Source organism: Nycticebus coucang, chromosome 3 (assembly GCF_027406575.1).
Source record: "Nycticebus coucang isolate mNycCou1 chromosome 3, mNycCou1.pri, whole genome shotgun sequence".
In the NCBI taxonomy this organism is placed as follows: Eukaryota; Metazoa; Chordata; class Mammalia; order Primates; family Lorisidae; genus Nycticebus; species Nycticebus coucang.
In genome coordinates, this window is record NC_069782.1 from 121504608 (window position 1) to 121523996 (window position 19389).

Consider the following 19389-nt stretch of genomic DNA (forward strand, 5'->3'; position numbering starts at 1 on the left):
TACCTAAGTTACCACACATGTACAAACAATGAGAGCAGCCACTAGCACAGCAGTTCTCAACCTGTGGGTCGTGACCCACAGGAACTGTATTAAAGGGCAATGAACCACTTACATCATGTGCATTTGTCTACCTTCATGGAAGAACCTAGGTCCTAAATTATTAATTTAATTGTTAACTATAAATTATCCTCATGGGGAGCTTTGGAAGCCTGTTCATAAGAATAGAATGCTGTAAATCAGGTCATCCATAACCCTAAGACTGCCTGGATTTTGATGCCCTTATAAAGTTCATATAGTGGCCATAAAGTTCAGGTGCTATTTTAAATTGCACCTGAACTTTATGGCCACTCCGTATATTACATCAAAAGAGCCTCCCCAAAATAAGGGAGGCAAGGCCAAGTCACTGAAAATACAGGAAGTGTATAAAGGTAATTTCATTCAATGCATTCTTCAGCCTCTAGGTCTTCCAAGTCTGAGGTTTTCAATAGCTATAAAATCACAAAGCCATAGAATATAAATACAACTTGACCCTAAATAATGTTTTCCTTTATCATTGCTGATGTTCTTTAAAACTTAGTCTATATCTTTCCTCTCAAACTAATAAAAAGTTAACAGAAGGCTCATCCATAAGACTCTGGGAATCTTGCTGTCAATAAAATAGGTGCCATGGAACACTCACTGTGCTCCTGGTGAAAGACTCTTCAAGTACATAAAGGGATGATCAATGTTCAAATTTTCCTAATTTTGGGGGTGGGAGGAAGTCAACAACTATGTCAACAGTTAACAGGCTGCCTTTTATTGAACTGTCATGCTATCTCTCCAATAGGCAGGCAGTGGAGGCATTTTAAGTGCATTACCTTTAGGAGGAAAATATGACTTGCTTTCAGCTTTGTGAGGCCAGTCTACCACAAGAGGTCCAAACCTGCGAAAGCTGGCAGTGATCTCATCTACAAAACAAAGAAGAAACCTTAGCAAAGGAGAACAAATACTGTGACCAGAATAGCACAAAACATGTCTTTTTATTTAAAAAAGAAAAAAAAAAGAGCTATTTTCCAAAGCATTTTTACAGAAGTCAAATCTACTAAGTGAAATACCATTGCTTCGGTGCATTTGGTTATTCGCTTTAACAATGCAAAGTGTGTTTCTAACTATAATTCATTTCCTTTTACTGCCAATAAACCTGACAAAAAGAGTTTGGAAAAATCTCATTATTAGCTAAGGTGACCTCTCTGTCAAAGAAAAAGATTTTTTAAATAGAAATATTCTCTGCTTTTAGAAAAAAAATCAAGGTAAAGAAAATATTTAAAATATGATTTCACTTATATGAAATGTCTAAGATTGTTTTAGAAATAGCTATGATTCTTTTAGTAAGGAAAGGAGCAATAAGTAAGTGATAAGAAAATGTTAAGACCCAATGTGTCTTTCTCTCACACCTATATATTATATGTACTTTACCTAGAAAATGAATCAAAATGTATAGGTCAGTAAATGTATCTTCTCTTTTTGACTTAACAGAAGGTTGTAACCTGGTTCCTACTAAGGTTTAGGTTACAAAAAAGAAAAAGGGTTAGGTTACTACTCTCTCAGCCATGATCAAAAATTTATCTTATCTAGACTGTCCCTGAATCTAAAAATAAATGATTTATTTCAAAGAAAAAAAATCTCATCAACAAATGAGATTAACACAAATATGAAAATAATCTGGAAGACAATGAGTCTCCAGCTATGTACAACTTTAAGGTAAGGTAAGCCTAAAATCAAACTATTTTTAGAGACTTTTCTTCTGTCATCATGAAAAAAAAGGAAATCATGATTAATTACAGAAATGTCATAGTGAGAATAATGCTGGCAAAATAACTGTTTTTGGTTTTTTTTTAGGATTGGTAGGAAGAGAACACTTTTCCAACAAGATGTCTTGTTATTTTAAATAATGTATCAAGTCTGTTTTAACAGAGTATTTTTTCTTTTTTTTTTTTGAGACAGAGCCTCAAGCTGTCACCCTGGGTAGAGTGCCACGGCATCACAGCTCGCAGCAACCTCCAACTCCTGGGCTCAAGTGATTCTCCTGCCTCCGCCTCCCAAGTAGCTGGGACTACAGGCACCTGCCACAACGCCCAGTTATTTTTTGGTTGCAGTCTTCATTGTTATTTGGCGGGCCCACGCTGGATTCAGACCCGCCAGCTCAGGTGTATGTGGCTGGTGCCTTAGTTGCTTGAGCCATAGTCGCTGAGCCAACAGAGTATTTTTATATTAAAAGCCTATTAAAACTACAGTTGTTTTTTCCCTTAAGTTACTTTTGTCATAATTTCATTTCATTCATCCACTCAACAAATACTGATAATCTACTATATGCTAAAATGAATACTTGACTTTCTTTTTTTTTTCTTTTAGTTCTAGTCCTGAAACCAGAATATTTATTTATTTATTTATTTATTTCGAAGACTTGCTCTGTCACCCTGGCTGGAGTACTGGGTGAGATCATAGCTCACTGCAGCCTAAACTCCTGGTCTCAAGTGATCTTTCCACTTAAGCCTCCTGAGTTCTAGGACTATAGGCGTACACCACAATGTTTAGCTAATTTTCAAAATTTATTTTGTAGAGACAAGGTCTTGCTATGTTGCTACCTATATTGGTCTTAAACTCCTGGTCCCAAATGATCCTCCCACCTCAGCCTCCCAAAATGCTGGGATTATTGGTATGAGCCACATCACCCAGCCTGAAATGAATACTTTCACTGGCTTTAGGCATAAGTGAAAACTCACTTTTGGACTAGTAGTTACCTCAGCAATATTATCAAGAAAAATCATAGGCTCAGTGCCTGTAGCACAGTGGTTACAGTGCAGGCCACATACACCTGGTTTGAACCCAGCCCAGGCCTGCTAAATAACAATGACAACTGTAACAAAAAATAGCCAGGTGCCTATACTCCCAGATGCTTAGGAGGCTGAGGCAAGAGAATCACTTAACCCCAAGAGTCTGAGGTTGCTATGAGCTGTGATGCCACAGCATTATATTGAGGGTGACATAGTAAGACTGTCTCAAAAAAAAAAAAAAATTATAATTCATCTTTATTTATTTTTTTTTAAGAGAATAGAAGTTTATTTGACTCATCTTTATTTTTTTAAAGGTAAGAGGAATTAATATGTTTCATTAATAGGTATTTGTACTAAAATATAAGATGGAACAGCATGATGGATATGAAAAAAAGCTCTGGAATCAGACTGACTTTAAGTTCTAACTGTACTAATGGCTATACATGTATAACTCTGAGCAATTTTATTTTTCTTGAGACAAAGTCTCACTTTATCACCCTTAGTAGAGTGCCGTGACATCACAGCTCACAGCAACCTCAAACTCTTGGGCTTAGGCGATTCTCTTGCCTTGGCCTCCCAAATAGCTGAGACTACAGGTGCCCGCCACAACACCTGGCAATTTTTTTTGTTGCAGTTTGAACCTGCCACCCTTGGTATATGGGCCCAGCACCCTACCCACTGAGCAACAGGTGCTGCCCCATTTTGAGCAAATGTTTTCTCTCTGATACTCACTTTCCTTATCTATAAAACAGAGATGGTAGGATATACCTTGTAAGATAGCTACAAAGATTAAATGAGTTAATGCAATATTAAGTGCTTATTAGCACAATAACAAACATACAGAATGTCTTAAGTATTAGCTCTCATTATTTTAAAATTTACCTCCAAATTATTAACTAGGAAATGAGAATCTATTAGGGGACTACTATGCCTATTTTGTGTCAGGTATATATGAACAATAGACATGAAATGTGTAACCTATTACTTGCTCATCTATGAAATATCCTCACCACCTATACACTAAGATAGAAATATCCTAAAGCTGACTTAGAGAGGAGTGGCAGGGTTAGACCACACAAAACAACAAACCTAGCCTTTGTGAAATCATTAATAATGCATAGTACCTTCATCAATATCAGGAGGAAGACCTCCAACAAACACCTTTCTAGAGTAGCGCTCCACTCGTTCCCCATTCTGACAGCGAGTAGGAGAACTTAAGCCAGATGACAAGGCCTGATCACTGTGGCTGTCGTCCAGGAAGGCATCTTCAAAGGGAAATAGAGAAGATCGACCTGAAACAAATGTGGAAGTTTCGATAATTAAAATGACTTTCCTGTATAATAAATACTTGATTAGAAGCTCAAAGTACAGAGAAAAACATACAAAAATAGGTATGAACTATTGGCTTTTCCAATAGAAGAAGCAACTGAAGATTACTAGGTCTAGACAAGTTAATACCATCATTTTTGTGTAAGGGTATGTACAGCACTGAGATGATTAGTTTGGTATCTAAGGAAGAAGCATCAAAATTGTAGCTGTTTTCCTTGCTAAAAAAAAAAAAAAAAAATCACTATATTTTACTCATACTGTCCCCATCACAGCTGCTAGAAGTATATTTAGCAGTTATTTTCCCTTCCTTCAATCATTTCTTAAAAATAAATGGAAAAAGTAATCTCTATTCATAGATTTTTATCTGTTCTTTATGGTAATCTCTGAGATTCAGTTCTGAAGATTGATCCTGACAGCTAAGGGAATGTTAAACCAATGACAGAGGCTGATAACTTCTCTTCTGATAGCAAAGAAAGATCATTGAATTTTCCTTTTCATCCCAAACTATTCTAACTCAGAAATAAACTTGTGTAACAATAAAGGGCAAGAGTATAACCACCTGGATGACCTTCTTCTAGAGATATATTGCAAGAACGGAAAACCAAATACCACCTGTACTCAATACTAAACTGGAACTATTCGATCAACACTTAAGTGCACAAATGGAAGTAAAACTCAATGGAAATCAGGAAGATGGGGGGCAGGTAGTGTAAATTCACACCTAACTGGTGCAATGTTCATATTCTGGGTGAAGGGCACACATAACTTTGACTTAAAATGTACAAAAGCAAATATGTAACCAAAATGTGTGTGCCCCTATAATATTCTGAAAATTTTTAAAAAGGGGCAAGAGTAATTAAATTAAAATGTGGGAATATAAGTGTAGATGTGATTATAATATTTTAACTCTACTAATCTAGGCTATATTTTATATCACTCAGAAACTTATGAAATGAAAAAAAATTCATTGTTAAACTCTATAATGAAATAAAGTTTGTAAAGTTCCCTACCAACTCCACGTGACTGTAAGAATGATCCCAACAGTTACAGTCTGTTAATAAACATACCAAAATAATGCCATTTGGCATTAGAAAATAAAATCTAAAATTAAAATCAAATTTATTTCCTGTTTGAGTTGGTGAATTCCAGGTAAAACTTTCCACTAGGTTCCACTCTAAAAATTAACCATCTTGAACACTCTTAACTTCTGAAAAAAGAAAAAGAAAAAGAAAAGTCCCCTTCTAAAATGATTTTTTTTTTTTTTTTTTTTTGCAGTTTTTGGCCAGGGCTGGGCTTGAACCCACCACCTCCAGCATATGGGGCCAGCGCCCTACTCCTTGAGCCACAGGCACCGCCCTCTAAAATGAATTTGTATGTGTGGTACTCTTTATAAAAAAAGAGAACAGTGTCTTCCTAATTTAGTCTATCCTGTCTGTATTTCCCTAAAACCTAGGTTCTGGGTCGTAACAGCCTACTTTCTAAAACTGAATATAAATAGCCTTAGAAAAATAATGAGCATTTCTTTTAAAAAAAATAGTTACTGGGCGGCGCCTGTGGCTCAGTGAGTAGGGCGCCAGCCCCATATACTGAGGGTGGAGGGTTCAAACCCAGCCCCGGCCAAACTGCAACCAAAAAATAGCCGGGCGTTGTGGCGGGCGCCTGTAGTCCCAGCTGCTCGGGAGGCTGAGGCAAGAGAATCGCGTAAGCCCAAGACTTAGAGGTTGCTGTGAGCCTTGTGACGCCACGGCACTCTACCCAGGGCGGTACAGTGAGACTCTGTCTCTACAAAAAAATAAAAAATAAAAAAAAATAGTTACTAATACATGTATAACTGTTTATATGAGTAACCCAGATGGTATAACAAAGGCACTGTTTTAATCTTGGTAGTTAATACATAAAAGAACCAAAGAATTTTTTTCTCTAGCTATTCCCAGCTCAGCTACAAAGAAATAGAACAGAATTTGTCACCTCATGCCACCTATCTTTTTTAGCCTGGCAGGAAGTAAATTCTCATTCTTGATGTTTGTTTTGATCACTAGGGGTAAGCAACCATAGGCAAAAAGAGCTGCCTAAGGACATCAAGAGATGTTCTTCCACAGCTGACAGGTTAGCTTTTCCCGAAGTCCACACTCAATGAATTACTCAGTGTCAGGTACATGGGTAAATCAGCATTTCCCACAGAATGTTCCTAACCCCACCTCTTCAACACATGTCACATTAGATCCTCAGAAAACAAAAGCTGGGGGAAGGGAAATGAAATAATTTGGGAAATACTGCATACTTCATGCCCTTCTCAGAGATTCCAATCCACATGAGAAAATAAAAGGCAAGAAAATTTTGGAGTAAAGAAACATTAACTTACTCCAGCACTGTCCAGACGTTAAAGGAACAGTTTCTATATAAAAGTCAATGGAAAACATTTGAAAAAATATTTATGTGTATTTCAGGAACACGTAACAAACAAGATACTTCCTGCCAAAACAATTTACACATAGTCTGGTGGAGGAGATAGGCAAATACATAAATAATTATAAAACAGAAAGGTAAGTATAAAAAATACTTTACTAAGTGATATCGGGGCACAACTTACTGCCCTCCAGGAGACGGGGGTGGGGTGGGCTGGAGACCTTAGAATGATTTAACAAGAGGGCAATTTTGAGCAGAATCTTGTGGGAATGGGAGTTTCTGAGGTAAAGAATAAGAATCACCCAGAAAGTACACTCAAAACAACATTGGATCTTTCCCTCCAAACCTGCTCCTTCTCTAGCATTTCCTAAAAATCTCAACAAAAATGACTGTTATCCAAATTAGATTTAATCCAGAAATCTAGGAAGTAACACTGACATTTGTTTTTCTCTTATACTCCACGCCAAATCCATCTCTTACCAATCCTGCCAATTCAAGCTCCGAATTAAATCTTCGTTCAGTTCTCTCCATCTCCAGCTCTAACACCCTGGTCCAGACCACCATCATTTCTCCCCTGGACTAACAGTGTAATGAATATATACAATAGTCCATTTAGTCTACTAACTTTTACCTTGCATCCCACAATGCTTTTTCCAAAAAATAGCCAAAGTCATATTTTCAAACATTAATCTGAATGTGTAACCACTCTCCTCACCTCATCCTTCGAAGCCCCTCAATGACTCCCTATTGCTTCCTGGATAAAGCACAGAAAAATTTACTGTGAACTGCAGGCTTCTGGACATCTCTTCTACAATCACAGTGGCTGCCTCTCCCTCACGCTTACTAACCTCCAATCACACACACTTCCTATGTATTTCCTGTTTATTCCTTCTCCTTGTGGCAGGCTTTACAGACAAGGCATTTCCTCTACTAATTCTTCAGGTTACAGCTGAAAAATCTTTCCTTCAGGAAGAACTTTCCTGAGCCTTTAGATTAGGTTAGGTCCCCTCTTCTATCCACGCATAGCACCATGTACTCCTTCCTAACACTTTCTCCAATGACCATGAGACCATTTGTGTGAGGTTTTGCAGGTATCTTTTTCCTCAAACCATTAAATTTAAGCACCATTAGAACAGAAACCAATTTAATCTTGTTCACCACTGTATCTTCCTCCCCTAATTAGGTCATTCAAAAAACCATTAAATGGGCCGGCCCCATATACGGAGGGTTGCGGGTTCAAACCCAGCCAGGGCCAAACTGCAACAACAACAACAAAAAAAAATAGCCAGGCGTTGTGGCGGGCGCCTGTAGTCCCAGCTACTCGGGAGGCTGAGGCAGGAGAATCGCCTAAGCCCAGGAGTTGGAGGTTGCTGTGAGCTGTGTGATGCCACAGCACTCTACCGAGGGCAATAAAGTGAAACTCTGTCTCTACAAAAAAAAATAAAATAAAATAACCATTAAATGTGAGGCAGCATCCAGGGGAAAAATCAGTTTGTGTATAGCCATGTTGTTGTGAATATATGCAGGAGCATGATAACGCAGATGTGTGAGCTGCGAATTTATTCTTTTTTTTTGGAGTTTTGACCGGGGCCAGGCTGAACTAGCCACCCCCAGTATATGGGGCCAGTGCCCTACTCCTAGAGCCACAGGTGCCGCCCTGCGTATTTATTCTTAAATACAACACACAGATGTAAGAATGGCAAGAGATGTGACCATGTCCTAGAAAATTGAGACCTCTCCTACTGCTTTTATATGCTCAAGCATCATGTTCTATACTCTACAGTACAAAAGCAATAGAAAATTTTCCCACATTTCAAATTTAAGATTTCATTCTAATACTGAATTTTTTTTGAACTACACTCATTCCATAGAGACTATGAAACTCCCATCTAATCCATCTTCTGTCCTCTAAGATACCTCTGACCATGTTATTCTTCTGCCCAAAATTCTACAGTAATTTCTATTACCTTCACCAGCAATTTAAGCTCAAGGACAGGGAAGATGGGGTGAGTGTCTGAAGAAATCTGTGACCATTCAGATGAGAGATGAGGAAGTTTTGAACCAGAGCAGTGAAGGAGGAGAAAGAGCACATGTTCAAGACATTCTGGAACAAAAACAACTTTCTTTCTACATAGCTTTCTCAGAGTATTTTGGCAAAGAAAATAAAAACAAGAGTTGTAAAAATTTAGAAAGTTTTATAAATTGGTTATGAATACTTATTAACTTTCCCAAGGTTTTAAAACCAAGCCTGTTTTATTTCTAGTATTTAGAGTACTATAGATTCTAGCAATAAAGTTACCCTTGGACATGTAACTGCTAAGAATTAATAAATAAATGATGTTTATCTAACTGTGGGTAATACCCAAGAATATAAATCTCATAGCCTAATCCCCAAATCTACTAATCTGAATCTGTAGAGGTCAGGCTTGAAAATCTGCACTTCTCACAAATTTCTCCATTGCTTTCTACACTCCAGTTTAGAAATAACTGAAATGCATAATTATTTGCCTGCAGCAGGCACACTGACAAAGATATTTTGTATTAAGTGTGTGGATTCTTGAAGTTAAGCACAGTATATCCTGATTGTAAAATCTACAATCTAATCAATCCTACTAATAACATGATTGCTTGAAGTGCCAGAGGAACAAAGAGTTAACCTGCAGGAGGCATTTGAAAGACAGAACTGTAGAGTAAGAACCTGTTTACTCAGTGCAGACCAAACAGAAATAGGAAAACTTTATCATACCTGGTAGGATTACTCTTCTTTTTTTTTTTTTTTGCAGTTTTTGGCAGGGGCTGGGTTTGAACCCACCACCTCCGGCATATGGGGCCAGCGCCCTACCCTTTTGAGCCACAGGCACCGCCCAGGATTACTCTTCTGTGGGATGAATACCCCATCAGGTGTCACCATAGCCTGAAACCATCTATTTCCTTCTGTTTTTTTTTTTTTTTTTTGAGACAGAGCCTCAAGTTGTCGCTCTGGGTAGAGTCCTGTGGCATCACAGCTCACAGCAACCAACCTCCAATTCCTGGGCTCAAGTGATTCTCCTGCCTCCACCTCCCAAGTAGCTGGGACTACAGGCGCCCGCCACAACACCTGACTATTTTTTGGTTGCAGCTGTCATTGTTGTTTGGCGGACCTGGGCTGGATTTGAACCCACCAGCTCAGGTGTATATAGCTGGCACCTGAGCCACTTGAGCCACAGGCGCCGAGCCTATTTCCTTCTGTTTTAACTATAAATTCCTGAGTTACTATTCTGTTAATGAATTTTGCACTCTGTCATTGTGAAGGGATAACCTTGGAACTAACAGACAAATAATCAGCCCCTGAAATTCTATTTCCATGATAAATTAAAACACTGGCATTCTGATTTGTCCAGTAATCCCTTGTAAGAAAGGTAATCATGCATTCATTTGGTTGGCATAAATCTATACCCAAGACAAATCATCCCTGTGAACAAAGGCAAAATTCTAGTACCTGGACATGTATTACTTTAAGAGTTTGCTCCTAGGGCGGCGCCTGTGGCTCAGTGAGTAGGGCGCCAGCCCCATATGCCGAGGGTGGTGGGTTCAAACCCAGCCCCGGCCAAACTGCAACAAAAAAATAGCCGGGCGTTGTGGCGGGCGCCTGTAGTCCCAGTTGCTTGGGAGGCTGAGGCAAGAGAATCGCGTAAGCCCAAGAGTTAGAGGTTTCTGTGAGCCGTGTGACGCCATGGCACTCTACCAGAGGGCGGTACAGTGAGACTCTGTCTCTACAAAAAAAAAAAAAAAAAAGTTTGCTCCTAAATTGTGCCCCATGAGAAGTTTTCCTTTACTAACTAACATCTCTCTGGTAGATTTCTTTTCCTTAAGGAAAACTTTCCCAAGATCAAAATGTTTTAAGTAAGCCACTTTACTTACTGAAAATTATACTCTTAGTTGTAGAAAATATAAATTTGTCTTAGAATCTCATAATACTTCCACATTAAATATTTATAGTCAGTATTTCAATGGAAGCAGAAGAAAGCTTTCTCAAATACTGCCAAATGGTCATGTGACTTTCCACCAACGGTCTGGTTCTCTATTTTCAATTACTATCCAAAATATAGGTATTGGTCAATAATTGGACAAATAATCTCTGAATGTGAATATGACATAAAACTAAAGCCTTAGAATAAAAGTGCCAAATAGGAGACTTACAAAGCATTACTAATTAATTATCCAAGATAATTCCTTCTTGAGAGACTCCCTTTCCCACACAAATGATGGAAAAACAAAAGACCATTGGGTAAGCTGTGCTGTCAAAGCTGTTCGGACCTCACCTCTGAGCTCCCACCAGAGCCTCTGTCTGCCACTCTGGGGCATCTCTGGCCCCACTTCCATCCTAAATTGGGCTCTTTATTTTAGTCTTGCAAGTGGTTCAGCAATCAGTCACTTTGGGGGTTTAAGAAAAATGGATTATGAGGCATGACTCCGTAAAACAAACAAACAAACAAGAAAATCCTCTCCGGAAGTCAATGTAGGTTCCAACCTAGGCTCCAGTCTGATTGTGGACAGGTATTTCTCTTATCTGTGTCTCATTTGCATGAGACAGTTGAACTAATGAAAGGCTTTCAGATCTCTGGGGACAGCAGAATCCATTCTGTTACACAGAAATCTTAAATAACAAAGCTAGATCTCGCTTCATATTAACATGTAGTGTATCTTAGGTACAAGGTTAATGTGTTTACAAGTGAACTCTTGATACCTACTCTAAACCTGTCTTAACCACCATCATTTCTTGCCTAGACTACTGACATCATCTGCCACTTCTCACTCCACTCATTCCAAAGTGCTCTTTTAAAAACATAAATCCAATCACTTGAGCCTGCTTTAAAGCCTCAAGATTTCCTCTTATATTTGGAGCAAGTTCAAAATCCTTACCACAAGCTCAAGTCTGGCAAGATCAGATTCTCTTTCCTTCCTTCAAACTTAATATACTCTCCTCCTCACCTGCCAAACTTCACCCATTCTGGGCTCCATTTATTATATTTCCCCAAAGTAAGCCCTTTCCTGCTTCAAGCCTTTTGAAAAACATATAATAATTTTGTTGAAATATTATATCATTCACGTATCATACAGTTTACCCATTTAACCCATTAGCAGTCACTCTCCATTTCCCTCCAACTTCTCTGTCCTAGGCAACCATTAATCTCCCTTCTGTCTCAACAGATTTGCTTACTCTGAACATTTTATACAAATGGTATCATACAAAATGTGACTTTTGTGACTGGTTCCTTTCACTTAGACTAAGTAATGTTTTCACAGTTTATCTCCGTTACAGCATGCAACAGTAGGTATTATGACTTAAGCACATAGCTCCTTCCACCTTCTCCTTTTAAAGTAGTTGTCTTATGATGTCTGAAATTTCCTTTAAAATATTCCAGGGGGAAGAAGAGGAGGACAATATATGAAACAGATCGCCAAAAATGCTGATAATCATAGAAACTGAGTAATAGGTATACAGAATTTATTAAACTATTTTATATTTGTGTTTGAAATTTTCCTTAATAAAAAAAAGTTTTGTTTTGTTTTTTTGAGACAGAGTCTCACTCTATTCCCTGGGTAGAGTCCTGTGGCATCAGTATAGCTCACAGCAACCTCAAATTCCTGGGTTCAACCAATCCTCCTCCCTCAGCCTCCCAAGTAGCTGGGACTAGAGGTGCCTGCCACAACGCCCAGATAATTTTTCTCTTATTAGTAGAGGCAGGGTCTTATTCTTACTCAGGCTGGTCTAGAATACTGAGCTCAAGGGATCCTCCTGACTCAGCCTTCCAGAGTGTTAGGATTATAGGCACTGGCCACCACACCTGACCAAGAAAAATGTTCTAAAGATTTAAAACTCTATCCTTTGAGTTTCAGTTTAAGTATCTTTTTTTTTTTGAGACAGAGTCTTACTATGTTGCCCTCGGTAGAGTGCTGTTGTGTCACAGCTCAGAGCAACCTTCAACTCTTGGGCTTAAGCAATTCTCTTGCCTCAGCCTCCCAAGTGGCTGGGACTACAGGCGCCCACCACAGTGCCCGGCTATTTTTTGTTCGAACCCACCAGCCCCAGGGTATGTGGCTGGGATGCCCTAACCACTGAACTATGGCCACTGAGCCTAAATATCCCTACCTTAGAGGGACCTCCCTACCTTAGAGGGAGTCCCCTATTCCTTCCTGCCCAGTATTTACGACAACTTATAAATTTATTTATTGTTTTGCTTCCAACTAGCATGAATACCAAACAAGGGCAGAGATGATATCCGGAGTCCAGCACAGTGTAGACATGCAAACGCTTAACCAAATTTGCATGAAAGGCCCAGAACCCTTCCTTCATTCTTTCTTTTGGTCCCAACTTCCCACAAGCGATCTTATTCACCTCACTATCTTCTGTGCTCAAATTTTCATATTACTATAAGCAATAACATTTTCAGATATTATAATCATGAACACTAAGAAAATTCTGGGGCAGCGCCTGTGGCTCAAAGGTTTGGGCGCTGACCCCATATGCCAGAGGTAGTGGGTTCAAGCCCGGCCCCGGCCAAAAACTGAAGAAAAAAGAAAGAAAGAAAATTCTTCAACTCATGTTCACATTTTATTCTAGAATTATCCTATCCATGTCTTTACATAAGCAAGCTCATATAACTGGGTTTGACCTAACAAGATAACATGTTTGTACGCTGGTCTCACTGCAGTAGTTGATCTCACTTCCCTATTGAAGAAGGGACACCTCTGCACACAAGTTTGTTTTATGTGATTTTGGAACTTTTTAAAAAAATTAAGTCATCTATGGGGGCAAGACATGATTGCAGAGGGACTTTGCCTAACAATTGCAATCAATGTAACCTGGCTTATTGTACCCTCAATGAATCCCGAACAATAAAAAAAAAAAAGAAAGCCCCCTGTTCAATGTCGATACTGTTTAAAACATCTTCCTATTGGCAGAGGGAATTATTATTATTATTATTATTATTAACAGTAGTGTATTTAAACAAGATGCTTGACTTGAAGGGAAAACTATCTAGGATTCATTTTTTGGAGTAATTTACCCTTACTTAAAGACAGATTGCCCTACATGTAACAACTCTTACAAAAAAGTTATAAAATTATCCTTGGTTTAAAAAAAAAAAAATTAAGTCATCCATTACTATCAATAAATACTTATGGACTAAATATATGTAGAAGTACATTTATAATAGTCACTCAATCATTCTTTTTATTTGTGCTGTTTAGAAAGATCTTTTCTGGGCAGTGCCTGTGGCTCAGAGGGGTAGGGTGCCGGTCCCATATGCTGGAGGTGGTGGGTTCAAACCCAGCCCCAGCCAAAAAAAAAAAAAGTATTCTGGGCGGCGCCTGTGGCTCAGTCGGTAGGGCGCCGGCCCCATATACCGAGGGTGGCGGGTTCAAACCCAGCCCCGGCCAAACTGCAACCAAAAAATAGCTGGGCGTTGTGGCAGGCGCCTGTGGTCCCAGCTACTCGGGAGGCTGAGGCAAGAGAATCGCTTAAGCCCAGGAGTTGGAGGTTGCTGTGAGCTGTGTGATGCCACGGCACTCTACCGAGGGCTATAAAGTGAGACTCTGTCTCTACAAAAAAAAAAAAAAAAAAAAGTATTCTGTATTTTGTATTCTCCTTGCTCCTCTATAGCTAGGGAAATTTGTTAAACATCAAGAATACCGGTATAGCCAACACGTCTACTTACAGACAGAAGTCTCTCATAAAACTCATGTGAAATGAAAAACACAACATACATTAAAAGTGTAGGCAAAAATCTTGTATGATACTACCTGATTAGACTAAGGGCTGCAGTTGTGTAGGAGAGCACATGTTAAAGCTTGTTAAGGTAGGCCAAGCGTGGTGGCTCATGCCTATAATCCTAGCCTTATGGGAGGCTAAGGTGAGTGGACTGCCTGAGCTCACAGGTTCAAGACCAGTCTGAGCCAGAGTAAGACCTCCTCTCTAAAAATAGCTAGGCACTGTGGCGGGCGCCTGTAGTCTCAGCTACTTCGGAGGCTGAGGCAAGAGAATCACTTGAGCCCAAGAGTTTAAGGTTGCTATGAGCTGTGATGGCACAGCACTCTACCAAGAGCGACAAAGTGAGACTCTGTCTCCAAACAAACAAACAAACAAGCTTGTTAAGGCAAAATACTCCTGAAAGGGTTAAGATTCTTCAGTACAATTTTTATTTCATAAATGAAACCAAAATTTGTCTCTACATAAAAGCAAAATAAAAATAGATCAGAGGGAAATATAATTGGATATTTTAAAACTTTATTTCTCATATTTAATTCTTCTTCCCCACAACTGCTGCTACATTATAAAAAGCACTTGGTGGCTCGTCAAGCGGCTAAGGCACCAGCCACATACATCTAAGCTGGAGGGTTCAAATCCAGCCAGGACCCGCCAAACAACAATGATGGCTGCAACCAAAAAATAGCCAGGCGTTGTGGCAGGCACCTGTAATCCCAGCTACTTGGGAGGCGGAGGCAGGAGAATCGCTTGAGCCCAGGAGTTGGGAGTTTGCTATGAGCTTGATGCCATGGCGCTCTGCCCAGGGTGACAGCTTGAGGCTCTGTCTCAAAAAAAAAAAGCACTTGCTTTCCAAAGAGTCTACCTCCAATACTCCCATCCAAGGCTAGCCTTCAGCTGATACCCTGCTTTCATCACTTGTATCATGAAACTCTCATCTCTAAGGCCTGACATATCTGTGTCCAGGAATCTCACCCTTTGCTTCAACAACCATTCACTAAAACAGCACAGACCACCTCACTGCTGGCTTCTCCTCTCCAGCTGGCCTCGATGTATACACTCAGGCACATATGCTCCAAGCATCTGGTCATGCCAGTCTCACCACTAAGCTTTTATCTAAGTTGAAACACATAGTAAAATGCCTTGCTTCTCATTCTTCTTCCATTATTCAAATAGGTCCTGAAATTCTACCTGTTCCAGGAAATGTTTCCCAGTTTATCAGGAGGGGTGTAAGGTTCTACTGGCCAAATTCTTGCTGATAGAACTTAAAATTTTTACATATACATGTCTTCTCTTCATTTCTATACCAACACATTTATATAATATAAGGAATAAGTTAAGCTAAACTTCTATTCTTAATCATAGATAAAGTAACATACATTAGGAAGTTTATTTTTTATGCTTTTTGGTAAAGTCTAAATGTTAACTGGAGGAAAGAGATCAAGCATTGGTTTAATCCCCAATCACATGAATAAATGAGGATAAGGCAATCTGCCAGTTCATCCACTTATACTACGTGGTGTTAGCCCAGATGAATATATCTCAAGGAATGAGCGTCATAGATGTGAAGTACACCCGCCCTATTCCATATGGGTATGTCACTACATTTAAGGAAGATGATTTTTCTTCTTTTTCAGCACTGGGAATGGAAGAGTAAATAGAAGCATGGACCAAACACTCTCTGTTCTTTCTGCATTACAGAAACCCAACACTCAGTGCTGGGCGGGGTGGCTCATGCCTATAATCCCAACACTCTGGGAAGCTGAGGAGGGTAGATTGCCAGAGCTCACAAGCTCGAGACCAGCCTGAGCAAGAGAGAGACCACAACTCTAAAAATAGCCAGGTGTGGTGGGCGCCTGTAGTCCCAGCTACTTGGGAGGCTGAGGCAAGAGAATCGCTTGAGCCCAGGAGTTTGAGGTTGCTGAGAGCTATGATGCCACAGCATGCTACCAAGACCAACAAAGTGAGACTCTGTCTCAAAAGAAAAAGAAAGAAAGAAACCCAACACTCAGTCTTTTAACGTGCTTGTTCTTTCTCTCTCACACACACTCTGTTTTGTCATTCTCTTCTCCATCTACAACTACCAAACTGCAGACTTATAGAGAGCTGAGACCAAGTCATTCTAGTCAGTATTTAGCAATTTAGCATAACACTTGACACAAAGACGATTATAGCTTTTCAAAACAAAGTCAGGCTGGGCATGGTGGCTCATGCCTATAATCCCAGCACTTTAGGCCAAAGCAGTAGGATCATTTGAGCCCAGGAGTTCCCAGGAGTTTGAGACCAGTTTGGGTAACATAGCAAGACCTCATTGCTACAAAAAACAATTTAAAAATTATGTGGGTGTGGTGGCATGTGCCTGTAGCCCCACCTACTCAGGCAGCTAAGGTGGACCACTTGAGCCCATCAGAGTTTGAGGTTACAGTGAGCTATGATAGTGCCACTGTAGTACAGCCTAGGTGACAGAGTGAAACTCTTGTCTCTAAAAATACATACATACATATAGTCAAACCTTACAAACAGACACAGAGAAGGTAATATAGAAAAAGAGATTTTTTTTTTTTCCAGAAGCTTAAAAACTACAGGTGATTTTTATTCCTTTTTTTTTTTTTGAGACAGTCTCATTATGTCACCCTTGGTAGAGTGCTGTGGCTCACAGCAACCTCCAACTCTTGGGCTTAAGCGATTCTCTTGCCTCAGCCTCCCGAGTAGCTGGGACTACAGGTACTGACCACAACACCTGGCTATTTTTTGGTTGCAGTTGTCATTGCTGTTTATACCTACCAGCCCCGGTGTATGTGGCTGGCGCCCTACTCACTGAGCTATGGGTGCCAGGCCTGATTTTATATTCTTTTTTTTTTTTTTACACGAAAATGTTAAACATCTTTATTCATCAAGGAAATGCAAACTAAAACCAGGAGGTAATATTACAGTTATTAGAATGGATATGACAAGGATATGGGAAAATCCAGAACATTCATCCATTATGATAGCCACTGTGGAGAACAGTTGTGCAGTTTCTGAGCAAGTTAAGCATACACTTACTGAGTAATCCTGTTTCTATGTGTTTATTCCAGGAAAATTAAATCTTATATTAACACAACAATCTGTAAATGTTTATAGCAGCATTGTTCACAACTGCCCAAAACTTCCTAAATTAAGGCTGGTAAAATATTTGAGAATTAGTCAGTGTAATCTACCATAGTAACAGACTAAGCAAGAAAAGCTTTGTGAACTAAATACCCCTTAGTAAGTGAATGGATAAACATGCTACGGTATATCTGAACGATGGACTAGGACTTACAATAAAAGGAACAAACATTGATATATGCAATAACTTGGATGACTCTGAAATGTGTTACATTAAACAAAGGAACCAATCTCAAATTGTACATACTTAATGATTCCATTTCTGTGACATTCTGGAAAGGTAAAACTAAAGGGATACTGAACAGATCAGTGATTGCTGATCTTCAGTGAATATGAGGAGAAAGTTTCACTGCAAAGGGATAGCATGGGGGAATTCTTGGGATATAGCATTTGTTCTGTTTCAGGGGTCCTCAAACTTTTTAAACAGGGGGCCAGTTCACTGTCCCTCAGACCACTGGAGGGCCGGACTATAGTTTAAAAAAAAAAACCCTATGAACAAATTCCTATGCACACTGCACATTTATTATTTTGAAGTAAAAAAACAAAAAGGGAACAAATACAATCACGCCGCCTCATGTGGCATGCAGGCCGCAGTTTGAGGACCCTTGCTAGTGGTGGTTAAAAGAATCTATGCATGCACTAAAACCCAGAGTACTGTACTCACAGGCACATGAATTTTATTGTATATAAATTTAAAAGTAAATTTTACTTAAAAAATTATTTTGAAGGCAGAGTCTTGCTCTATTGTCCTGGTTAGAGTATAGTGGCATCATTGTAGCTCACTGAAAACTTAACTCCTGGGCTAATTGATTCTTCTACCTCAACCTCCTGAGTAACAGGTACTACAGGTATGTTCACCATGCCTGGGTAATTTTCTGCATTTTTGTAGAGGCAGGGTGATTTTATATTCTTAATGTCTATTTAATATGCAAGCAGTTCCAGGTTACAAATGAGATAGAGTCTATAGGTTTGTTCTTTAGTCGAATCTGTATGTAAATTAGAACAGGTACATTTACCTGTAATAGTCTCCATCCATAAGTCTGAGTCATACATCAGTCAAATGTTTGTAACTGAGGATTACCTATACTATTATTTATAAAAATAAAAGTGTTTCAAAAATATGATGAAAACTCTGCTTTTAATAGAGATGGGATGTTATTTGACAATAATCATAATCAGTAAGCATTTTTTGATAAGTACTAACTATATATAGAGCACAATGTTAGACACAAGAGATAACTGACCTCATTATCTCTACTTCAATCAGAGCATACAAAAAAGACAAAGAATGAAAGACAGAACAAGCAAAGGAAAACACTGTCTATAAGGCCACTGTGTGAGGCTTTCTAGAAAGGGTAACATTTGAACTAGTGAAATAAGGACAGGCCTTAGATAAGTAGATAAGAGAAGGAGGGGTGGCCAGTACTTACATTTCAGAGAGTGGGAAAAGCACATGGATGGTCAGGGTTATGTTTAGGTGAAAATATGAACATTTTCATTAAAAATTTAAAAAAAAATGAAAATAATGAGGTTGGGCCCAGTGTGTTGGCTCACGCCTATAATGCTAATACTCTGGGAGGCCAAGGCAGATGCACTGCTTGAGCTCACGAATTTGAGACCAGCCTGAGCAAGAGTGAGACTCCGTCTCTACTAAAAATAGAAAAAACTAGCCAGGCATTGTGGCGGATGCCTATAGTCCCAATTACTCAGGAGGCTGAAGCAGCAAGAGTTTGAGGCTGCTGCAAGCTATGACACCATGACACTCTACCCAGGGCAACAGAATGAGACCTGTCTCAAAAAAAAAAAAAAAAAAAATAGAGGCTGGTGAAACAGGGAGAGATCAGGTCATGAAACCATGAGGATTCTAGATTAAGAATAAATAGACAGGGCGGTGCCTGTGGCTCAGTGAGTAGGGCGCCGGTCCCATATACTGAGGGTGGCGGT

At 39.3% G+C, this 19389-nt stretch overlaps 1 protein-coding gene across 5 annotated transcripts in view; it reads right to left on the reverse strand.

The window, feature by feature from the left end:
* The window catches only part of CPEB3 (cytoplasmic polyadenylation element binding protein 3), a 190859-nt gene that overhangs the window by 81756 nt on the left and 89714 nt on the right, over nucleotides 1-19389 (reverse strand). For all 5 annotated transcript variants that reach the window (XM_053582708.1, XM_053582712.1, XM_053582710.1 and 2 more), the window contains 2 exons: nucleotides 3938-4105; nucleotides 858-947 (listed from right to left, as the gene is read on the reverse strand). In XM_053582708.1, the coding sequence (XP_053438683.1) occupies nucleotides 858-947; nucleotides 3938-4105 (258 nt within the window). The remainder of the gene's footprint in view (nucleotides 1-857; nucleotides 948-3937; nucleotides 4106-19389) is intronic.